Source organism: Ipomoea triloba, chromosome 10 (assembly GCF_003576645.1).
Source record: "Ipomoea triloba cultivar NCNSP0323 chromosome 10, ASM357664v1".
NCBI lineage: Eukaryota > Viridiplantae > Streptophyta > Magnoliopsida > Solanales > Convolvulaceae > Ipomoea > Ipomoea triloba.
Window position 1 is genome coordinate 7,674,568 of NC_044925.1, and position 12,216 is coordinate 7,686,783.

Below are 12,216 nucleotides of genomic sequence, written 5' to 3' on the forward strand. Positions count from 1 at the left end.
TAGACACATAATTCTAAATTAAAGAAATACATATGTATCATTTTTTGTTGTAGCTACTAATTTATTTAATTTAATAAGAGTAAAATAGAGTGAGAAACTTAATTATGCCAAATTTGATTGGGATAAGGTTCGAACCTAAGACCTTTCTTATAAAAATTAATGGTTAAGTTAAAAGTTAACGGAGAAGAGAATATTTAACGGAAAACTTAACGGATAATCATATAATTAAGGATAAATTAGGAAATCTCAAGGAAAAATATAAATCTAAACAATCTGAACCATTCATTTGATTAAATAATTTGACCGCCATTTTTTCTACCCATTTTAGCCCTAACTCTCTTTAGCTCTTATTAGTATAGTAGATAGAAATCTAAAAACATAGTGGCCATTGTTTTTATTCTTTCACATTTCTTTATCCAATAAAATTTGTACACATAACAAGAGTTATACTTTATGAAAGTACATTTGTCATTTTCCATATGCTACACAGTACACACTTCACCTTTTTTTTTTTTTTGAATACTACACACTTCACCTTAGGTGACCATATAACAAAAATTGTTAGTGTGTCAATGAGGAACCGAGAGGTTAATTGGGAAAAAATGATGGTAAATGCATTCTCAATGTATGCTTATTGATGATATATTTTATCCCATCACTATTTGCTTTCATCTCTAAAAGCAATGAGGAACCGAGAGGTTGGGAAAAATTGTGGTAATAAATGCATTCTCAATGCATGTATAAATCTTTTGTGATGATTTATTATTTTTTTTTAAAAACAAATTTCTTTTAGTACATACATTAGTGGCCTAAGTCATAAAATATACAAGCTTAGACATGTCATAGGATACCTTGCTCAAGTCAATAGTCAGAAATTATATCGTAACAACTCCTCAAAACATAGTTTGTTAATTTGTGTCATGTTTGTAGAGATGCGAATGTTGTCGCTCATCTTCTAGCTTGTTATGCTTTTTCTCATTGTACAAGTGGGACTTGGGTAGATTCCGATCCACTTTTTATCTCTTCTGCTGTTGTGCATGACTTGAGTATTAATTGAAAGTTTTTTCTCTCTTCAAAAAAAAAAATATTCACAACATGCAAACTATTTATATTATAGAAAAATTATTAAACACACTTTAATAATCATAAATAGGTATAACAAAAACTCAAGATATATTTAGTTCACACCTTCACATCGAACCGAATAATTATACAAAGTAGTAGAGATTCAAAGTATAAAAGAGATATACTTGATTATTTTTGCATAAACGATAAGTTGGTCGGATTGTTAACTTGATAAACCATAAGGTTACAAGTAAGTACGACTCCCATCCAGAAGGACCTAGAAGCACGATGACGTCACCATTTTGATACATGATCCGCATTTGGAGTGCCACATATTTCACTCAATCTGTTCAACTTTGAGACTGGGACAGTGTTTGATCTTCAAAGACTCCAGCCTACTTAAGAGGTGATGTGGCACTGTCTTAAGTTTCCTGCAATAACTTAGTTCCAACTCCCTGATGCATGGCATTATTATTATTGTTGCTTCTTCTTTGAAATCTTCCCACTCCTCCAACTCCTCACACCATGTGAACTCCAATTCCTTCAGCTTTGGAAAAGCAACACCACCTACTTCTGCTACTCCCAAAAACTCACTCCCTACATATCTTAGCTTTTTCATGTAGAATATGATAAGAGTCTCCAGGGAAGGCAGTTTGCCTAATGGAGGCAAAGATGGACAATTTTCGCACCCCCAGATTTTAAGAATCTGTAGATTATGAAGGGACAGTGTAATCCAGGAAGGGAAGTGGATTCCTCCGTACCCATTAAGTTCCAAATTTTGCAGTTCCGGAGGTGGTTTCAGAGCTTCTATCACATCTATTCCCACATCGACTCCAGGACTGAAATGCAAATGCAATTCTTTAATGTGCTTCTTCTTTCTCAATTCTGCTTTCTTTGCTTCCTCCACATCTGCTGGGCTATTCAGATCGCACAAAAAAAATATGGATAGCTCCCCTTTGAGTTGGTTCAGCTTCTCCATGTATCCCAACTTACTTGACTCTTTCCCCACCTTAAACTCACTTAAACTACAAAGCTGAGTTAGCTTTGCCATACCTTGGGGCATCATCTCTAGCCTCTTGGTGCCTCTGATGTCAAGGTGTCTCAAGTTTATCAAATTGCCAATCCCTTTGGGTAACTCTTCCACATTTTCACAATCATTTAAATTAATGTACCTTAACTCAACCAAATTTCCAATCCCTTCAGGTAGTCTAGAAAGACGCTCACATTTTTTGAGAACTAAAGTTCGCAAATTCTCCAAAGAACAAATTGTATCGGGTAACTTCTCTACTTTGCTCTCACTTAAATTAATGTATCTTAGCTGACTCAAATCTCCAATCTTATCAGGCAGTCTAGAAAATTGCTCACATCCTTCAAGATCTAAAGTTTGCAAACTAAATAAAGAGTGAATTGTATCAGGTAACTCCTCTACTTTGCTCAGACTTAAATCAATGTACCTTAGCTGACGCAAATTTCCAATCCTTTTCGGCAGCCTAGAAAAACTCATACATCTTCTAAGATCTAAAGTTTGCAAGTTATATAATGAACAAACTGCATCAGGTAACTCCTCTACCTTGCTCCAACTTAAATCAATGTACCTTAGATGAAGCAGATTTCCTATCTCCTTTGGGAGTTCTTGCAACTTCCAGCCATGCAATCCTAATACTCTCACAGATTTCAGACCATTGAACAAATTAGGAGTAAGTTGTACGGGAGAAAAGCCTACAACAAAAAAGCTGCGAAGTTTTTCAATATCACAAATGGAAGGGAAATTCATATTCATAGTAGTGTTCAGCCATGACAGATGACGTAGATTTGTAAATCCGACCTTATCCTCCTGTTGGTCAATACTATAGCATTCATTTTTTGTAAGAAACTGGGCAAAATCATGCACTATGTCATGCATTTTGCAAGATATGATAATGTTGGAATCCATGTCATCTTTCTCCAAATCTTGGAAGAAAGAACGCATTGCTAAAACCCCAAATAACTCCCTGCCTTCTGATTCCATGGTCACATAACCTTGTGCCATCCAAATTCTGATGAGCATATCTACCTTTATTTCATAATCTTTGGAAAAGACAGCACAGTATGAGAAACATTGCTTCATCTTTGGGTTCAAATCATTGTAGCCTAGATACAAATGAGGGAAGAGTTCTGTTACCACTTCCTCCAACTCCCAAATTTTATTGTTTAAAACATTTTGCCAACCATCTCTTGTGTCTTTGAAAAATAGCAGGCTTCCCATGACCCTAGCAGCAAGGGGCAGTCCTTTGCACCTTTGAGCAATTTTTTGACCAATATCTTTCAGTTCCTCACAATCCTCTTTCCTTCTCCCGGAAAATGCTATCCTGCTAAGCAACAACCAAGCTTCCGAGTCAGATATTAGATGCAACGGATGCACATGCACACTTCCCATCATTCTAGCAACCCTCTCATTCCTAGAGGTCACCAAGATTCTACTCCCGGGGAGTCCACCCTTGAGAGAGTTCTTCAATGGCTCCCACTTTGCATACTGCTCTGTCCACACATCATCCATCACAAGTAGGAACCTTTTCCCACACAAAGTGCTTTTGATCTTTTCCAGTAACAGTTGGAGTTGGGACAGATCCGTGGAGCTTTTAGTGATTGACTCAACAATGGCTTTTGCAATCTTGATCTGGTCAAAAGGGTCGGAAACACAAATCCACACCCTTTCATCCCCAAAATGAGTCTTGATCTGTTCATCCTCAAAGACTAGTAGAGCAAGGGTAGTTTTCCCTATCCCTCCCGCCCCCACTATGGAAATCACAGGGGGACCATTTCTTGCTTCTTCTTCTCCAGAATTCTCCACTAACTTGCTTATTAAAGCACTGGCATCGGATTTCCTACCTTGAATCTCTGACACATCCACATCAAACGTAGTGGTGACTCGTTTCGATTCTTGATCAGAGTGTGATGCAGCACAAGTGTTGAATTTGAACTGATCTTTCTCTTTCGTAATCCGATCAAGTGTTGAATCAAGCTCCTTTATTTTCTTGGCGATGTCTCGATGCATATCAAACCTTTTGAATTGGATACACGAAGGCAGGAAAGAGCTGCAGCTGCTTTCTGGAGCTGAACTCTCAATCTGTTGTCTCAGACTTCTGGTTCTCCACTCGTCAAGAACATCGTCCACTTCGTAGGAGAAGTTTTTGATATCTTCGATCCAGAGCTTGATGCCCTCTTCCGTAAAGCTTTTCTTTTCTGCATCATCCAATACCTCCCTGATTTTCTCGAGCTTTGATGATAGGTTTTTGATCTCCTTCTCCACACCCAAAGTTCTTTTTAGCTCCTGGGCTTGGTGCGTCAGGATGTTGATCAGCTGTTCCACAACAATGGAGATGAGAGCGTCGGCCATGGTTGTTGACTCTGTAGTTGAAAGTTGAAACGTACTTTGAGAGATGATAATGTTTGCTAATGTATGGGTGTGAAAATTTTGGTAACTGAAAAAATAGGTAAGTATTCTGACGAGTTTATTACCGAAATGGTCCCTCGACTATTGCGAAATTACTAATTTGGTCCTCGAAAATTTTTTGTGCCCAATTAAGTCTCTCGACTTTAATAATTTTTATCAATTTGATCCTCCGTTTATTTTGCCGTTAAACATCCAATAAATTGGGACCAAGTTGGTAATTTTTCTATAGTCAACAGACCAAATTGGTAATTAATTTTTCACTGGAATAGTCCCTTGACTATAGCAAAATTTCCAATTTGGTCCTGATTTAACGGATGTTTAATGGCAAAATAAACGGAGGACCAAATTGGTTAATTTTTTCAAAGTCGAGGGACTTAATTGGGCACGAAAAATTGTCTATGACCAAATTGGTAATTTCGCAATAGTCGAGGGACCATTTCGGTAATAAACCAACAAAATTTGGTTAATTATTTTTTGAATTAAAATATTTTAGTTGGACTAATGTTTAAGAATTTAAATTATTGATTAATTCTGTTTGAAATTTTGATTAACTAATATATAGTCTGTGTATATAGCTCTGTGAGTATGGGACCTAAGAGAATGAAAGATTTGAATGCTTGACGGGACTACCCTGTGAGTATGGGACATAAGAGAAGGAAAATTATTGCTAATTGAATCAAGTCCGAAGCAAAAATATTCTGATAAAGATGTTTCTCGGTAATATTATCATGACTCTGGAAGTCATATGTGATGTAGCAATACCAAACCAAATAAGCTAGATTGAATTACCTAAGATGTCTGTGCCCATAAGAAACCGCCGAGCCACCCATTAATAGTAATAGAACTCTGCGCAAAGTTTCATCCCGTGATATGAGTTATTACCCCTTGATCGCTTATACTGCACCAAACATCTGACTACATTTTCCAACTGAAATGAAATATTACTACCGAAATGGAATTGTACATCCAGAATAGGCCTAAAAAGAAATGATCCCAGGTTGATACTTGACATGTACCCCCTCTTCCAGGTCCATCACAAGAAAAACGAAAACCAAGATTTGCTTTATCCGGTATCAAACGGGAACTACGAGCAAATAGAACACCTTTCAAGAGTATCAATATCGTCACATGAATCGTAAATGCATGAATGTGATGTACCAAGAAATCTGCGTTTCCTAATGGACCCACTGCTACAAAATCACCCCCCCCCCCCCCAAGTTAAACTAGTGTTTGCTGTTGCACTAGGAGCTGTTGCACCTGGTGCTAAAGCATGTGTGTTTTGTATCCATTGAGTAAAAACGGTTTGTAATTGTATAGCGGTATTTGAAAACATATCTTGAGGATGCCCTAAAGTGCTCATGGTATCATTATGAATATACAAACCAAAACTGTGAAAGCCTACAAACATACATGCCCAGTTGAGATGTGATACGATTGCATCACGATGTCTAAGTACACAATCCAATAGATCGTTGTATTGAGTAGTTGGGTCTTACTCTCGTACCATAAAAATGGCTACACGCGCAGCAGCACCAACTATAAGAAATCCACCAATCCACATGTGATGTGTGAATATTGACAGTTATGTACCATAGTTAGTAGCCAGATATGGATAAGGGGGCATGGAATACATATGGTGAGTGAAAGCATATAATACAAATAGGACTAACCTCCAGCCATAGTTGTCCTTAGGATTGCCTTGGTTGATGATGTTGAATGTCTTGGTAGTGGTAGAATTTTTGCAGAGTGTCTCTCACTTATTCTCAGGTTTTAGTATAGATGGTGTATGAATGTTAGAGATAGTAACCTAAGCAGTGGGGGACCATTGCTTATATAGCCCATAGAACCATCAATATAGGCTTTGTAACGGTTTCTGTTACAACCGTTACATGGCACCACAGAATGGCCTATTGAAGGCCATAACTTGCACCAATAATGTTTGTCCTTAATGGAAAACTGTTACATTCTTCCACTTGGTGCAAGTACAAACTCAAAGAAAAACATGAACTATAGAGATACACCCTCTTAATATGAGTAGCGTCTACTATAATCACAATGTAATTTGTTCTTTAAGCATTTCTTGTGGTAATAAAAAACTTAATGGATAAACTTTATGTTTATTCCAGGTCCAAGAATATATATTTTCTCAACAAAATATGTGCACAATACAATAATGAGAAAATATCTGAATGCTTTAAGAATTTCATATAATAACTGAATGTATACAAATTTTACAAAGTGGGCACAAGTCCCATTTTCTCAACAAAATTCCTAAACTTGAATGGTGGTATGCCTTTAGTCAGGGGATCAACAATCATCAACTCAGTGCTTATGTGCTCAATGACCACTTTCTTATCCTTAACACGCTCCCTGATGGCTAAGTACTTGGTGTCGATATGCTTGCTTCGACTCCCACTCTTATTGTTTTTAGCCAGGAATACCACAGTACAACAGAGTTGTCACAATAAACCTTTAACGACTTAAAAATAAAATCCATAATTCTAAGCCCTGAAATGAAATTCTTAAGCCATACACCATGAGATGTAGCCTCAAAACAATAAACGAACTCGACTTCTATGGTTGAAGTGGTGACAAGAGTTTGTTTAACACTTCTCCATGAAATAGCTTCACCGGCCATAATGAAAATGTTTCCCGAAGTTGATTTCCCAGAATCAACGCAACCGGTAAAGTCCGCGTCAGAGTACCCAACAATGTCCAAAGTGTTCATCTTCCTGAACACAAGCTTATAATCCTTGGTACCCTTGAGATACCTCAAAACCTTCTTTGCAACTCTCCAGTGGTCTAAACCCGGATCACTTTGATATTGTCCCAGCATTCTAACAGCAAAGGCGATGTTCGGCCTAGTACAGACTTGAACATACCCGAGACAACTGACAACCGAAGCATAGGGAATATTCTTCATGGATTCTCTTTCAAAATCATTCTTTGGACACTGTTTCAAACTGAATTTATCACCTCTGACGATAGGAGATGGACTCGGTGAACAATCCTTCATCCGAAATCTCTCTAAGACTTTGTTGATATAGGTTTCTTGCGATAATCCTAGAATGCCTCGGGATCTATCCGTATGGATCTTTATGCCAATGACATAAGATGGCTCGCCCATATCTTTAATATCAAAGTTCTTAGAAAGGAATTGTTTAACCTCGTGCAACATTCCCTTATCATTTGATGCAAACAAAATATCATCCACATATAAAACAAGAAAATTTTTTTTACTCCCACTTGTCTTTTGGTATATGCAATGATCTAGGGTACTTTCAACAAAACCATATGATGAAATAACTCCGTCAAACTTGATATACCATTGGCGAGAGGCTTGTTTTACTCCGTCAAACTTGATATACCATTGGCGAGAGGCTTGTTTTACTCCGTCAAACTTGATATACCATTGGCGAGAGGCTTGTTTTAAACCATAAATGGACTTTTTGAGCTTGCAAACCAAATGATTGCCTTCACTAGAAGAGAATCCTTCAAGTTGTTTCATATAAACCACCTCTTCTAAATCACCATTAAGGAATGTTGTTTTCACATCCATTTGTTGCAATTCAAGATTGAAATGTGCAACCAAAGCCAAGATTATGCAAAGTGAATCTTTCTTTGATATAGGAAAAAAGGTCTCCGTGTAATCGATTCCTTCTTTTTGATTGAATCCTTTAGCAACGAGCCTAGACTTGTATCGCTCGATGTTGCCTAATGAGTCATTTTTAGTCTTATAGACCCATTTACAGCCAATGGCCTTGCCCCCTTAGGCAACTCAACAAGGTCCCAAACCCCATTGCTCCGCATGGAATTCATTTATTCATTCATGGCTCCATACCATAAATCTGACTCTTTACAATTTATGGCTTGTGAAAACGTTTCTGGATCATTTTTGGCTCCAACATCAGACTTTTGTAGATACACTATGTAATCACTAGGTATTTCCGATCTTTTATCTCGAATAGATCGTTTCAAAGTTGAACTACCATCTCCTTGAGAAGTTAGTGGTTCAACTACCGCTTCAGGAATTTCCTGAATTGGTTAATCTGTTGAGATAATATAAGCATCTCATGGAATTTCTTCAATAGGTTGTTCAATACTCGTTTGATCTTGAGGAATTCTTGAATCTATTATCAACCTATATGATGAAGTAGAAGGACATGATTCAATATGATCATGATTAGAAATCAAATCATTGAACCTATCCTTCCCATTAATCATGTCATCTTCAAGAAACTTAGCATTTCTTGATTCCACAATCCTAGTTGAATGAGATGGATAATAAAATCTATATCTTTTAGAGGACTGTGCGTATCTAATAAAGAAACCACTAATAATCCTTGGGTCCAACTTCTTTTCTTGTGGGTTATATATCCTTACCTTAGATGGGCATCCCCAAACATGCATATGTTGCAAACTCAGTTTCCAACCTTTAAATAACTCAAATGGTGTCTTTGAGACAACCTTGGTTGGAACACGGTTTATTATATACGCTGTCGTCTTAAGTGCTTCGGCTCACAAGAACTTAGAAAGTTTGGAGTTGCTAAGCATACTCCGCACCTTGTCAATAAGCGTTTGGTTTCTTCTTTCAGCAACACCATTTTGGTCCGGTGAACCAGGCATGGTGTATTGGGAAACAATCTCATGTTCTTGAAGAAACTTAGCAAATCGACCAGGTGCTTGTCCACTTTCTGTGTACCTACCATAGTATTCACCACCTCTGTCGGATCTTACTATCTGTATTTGTTTCCCACATTGGTTCTCAACTTCAGCCTTAAAAGACTTGAAGGCATCCAATGCTTCGGTTTTATTATGAATCAAATACACATAAGTAAATCGAGAGTTATCATCAATGAAAGTGATGAAATACTTCTAACTTGGCATATCCATATCTGGACAGCAAATCTCAGTGTGTATGATTTCCAATATGCTTGAACTCCTTTTGTCACCTTTCTTAGACTTGTTTGTCTCCTTTCCCTTAATGCAGTCTATACAAGTCTCGAGATCATTATAATCAAGAGTACTAAGTACCCCATCATTTACCAATCTCTTTATACCTTCAGGGGAGATATGACCTAATCTCCGATGCCATAACATAGAGGAGTTCTCACTAACACTTGATCTTTTGGAACCGGAATGAACATGCAATGAACTATAAGTGACATTGTTTTGTAAATGTAAACGATAAAGACCATTAGACAATGTACCATATCCAATACGAGATGAATTATAAAAAATATTAAAACTTTTGTCTTGGAAAGTAAAGGAAAAACCCATCGGTACAAGTCTAGATAACGAAACCAAGTTTCGGGAGAAACTTGGTACATAAAATGTCTTTTTTCAAAAACAAAACAAAACCACTGCTTAAAACAAACTTGCATGTTCTAATAGCTTCCACTTGTGACCCAATCTTGTTTCCTAATAAGATGGTCCGTTCATTTCCAACTGGCTTCCTCAGATCTTTCATTCCTTGTAAAGAGTTTGTAATGTGGATTGTTGAACCAGAATCAGTCCACCAAGTATTAGCATTAACTTCAGACATATTAGATTCATAACAAACGAATGACGATAGATTACCTTTCTTCTCGATCCACTTCTTGTACTTGATGCAATCTTTCTTCATGTGCCCCTTCTTTTTACAGAAGAAACACTTATGCACCTTCTTTATGTCAGCTTGAGGTGGAATGTTTCCTTTCCCCTTAGCCTTAGAAGTGTAACCTCGAGATTTTTCAAGATTTTGACTTGTCACGTGCCGTAGCCAGCATGGCACTTTCACCCATTTCCATCACTACAAGAAAATTGTTTTTTCTTTTTTAAATCATCATAAAAGATTTACCGTACTTGGTGTGAGATTTCTTATTGCGACCTTTCATTATTTCTTTTAGAGATGAAAGCAAATAGTGGTGGGATAAAATATCATCATTAATATATAAGCATACATTGAGAATGCATTTACCTTCATTTTTTCCCAACCTCTCGGTTCCTCTTTGACACACTAACAATTTTTGTTATATGGCCACCTAATGGATGCATCCATAATGAATTGTAATTCTATTTATATTACAGAGTATAATGCTTAATTGATAACGTCTAAGTGTGGTATGTACTTAAATGTCCCTCATATAGTTAGGACTTACTCAAGACAATTCATGATCTAACAAAAATTTAATAATGCGTACAAAACTAAATTATTTGTGAAAGCCTTTACAAGCCATTTGTTGTAATTGAATTGTAATTATTTTCTCCTTCAATTACGTTGTTTTGGTTGGAGGGAATTGCAATACAACTGAATTACAATTCCTTTCGTTGGCTGAATTGCAATTCATGGGTATAAACACATGAATTGCAATTCGGTGCTTCATAGAAATGAATAAAGCGATGAAATGACAATATGTCCTTAGTATTATTATTATTATTATTATTATTATTAACTACAAGAAAATTGTTTTTTCTTTTTTAAATCATCATAAAAGATTTACCGTACTTGGTGTGAGATTTCTTATTGCGACCTTTCATTATTTCTTTTAGAGATGAAAGCAAATAGTGGTGGGATAAAATATCATCATTAATATATAAGCATACATTGAGAATGCATTTACCTTCATTTTTTCCCAACCTCTCGGTTCCTCTTTGACACACTAACAATTTTTGTTATATGGCCACCTAATGGATGCATCCATAATGAATTGTAATTCTATTTATATTACAGAGTATAATGCTTAATTGATAACGTCTAAGTGTGGTATGTACTTAAATGTCCCTCATATAGTTAGGACTTACTCAAGACAATTCATGATCTAACAAAAAATTTAATAATGCGTACAAAACTAAATTATTTGTGAAAGCCTTTACAAGCCATTTGTTGTAATTGAATTGTAATTATTTTCTCCTTCAATTACGTTGTTTTGGTTGGAGGAATTGCAATACAACTGAATTACAATTCCTTTCGTTGGCTGAATTGCAATTCATGGGTATAAACACATGAATTGCAATTCGGTGCTTCATAGAAATGAATAAAGCGATGAAATGACAATATGTCCTTAGTATTATTATTATTATTATTATTATTATTAACTACAAGAAAATTGTTTTTTCTTTTTTAAATCATCATAAAAGATTTACCGTACTTGGTGTGAGATTTCTTATTGCGACCTTTCATTATTTCTTTTAGAGATGAAAGCAAATAGTGGTGGGATAAAATATCATCATTAATATATAAGCATACATTGAGAATGCATTTACCTTCATTTTTTCCCAACCTCTCGGTTCCTCTTTGACACACTAACAATTTTTGTTATATGGCCACCTAATGGATGCATCCATAATGAATTGTAATTCTATTTATATTACAGAGTATAATGCTTAATTGATAACGTCTAAGTGTGGTATGTACTTAAATGTCCCTCATATAGTTAGGACTTACTCAAGACAATTCATGATCTAACAAAAAATTTAATAATGCGTACAAAACTAAATTATTTGTGAAAGCCTTTACAAGCCATTTGTTGTAATTGAATTGTAATTATTTTCTCCTTCAATTACGTTGTTTGGTTGGAGGAATTGCAATACAACTGAATTACAATTCCTTTCGTTGGCTGAATTGCAATTCATGGGTATAAACACATGAATTGCAATTCGGTGCTTCATAGAAATGAATAAAGCGATGAAATGACAATATGTCCTTAGTATTATTATTATTATTATTATTATTATTA

The 12,216-nt window shown here is 36.0% G+C and overlaps 1 protein-coding gene across 1 annotated transcript; it reads right to left on the reverse strand.

Moving 5' to 3' along the window:
* Positions 1 to 1,122: 1,122 nt before the first annotated feature.
* LOC116032117 (putative disease resistance protein At3g14460) lies at positions 1,123 to 4,491 on the reverse strand. Its single transcript, XM_031274524.1, has one exon. It carries the CDS (start codon positions 4,439 to 4,441, stop codon positions 1,403 to 1,405), a length of 3,039 nt encoding a protein of 1,012 aa, XP_031130384.1. The 5' UTR covers positions 4,442 to 4,491; the 3' UTR covers positions 1,123 to 1,402.
* Positions 4,492 to 12,216: the final 7,725 nt, after the last annotated feature.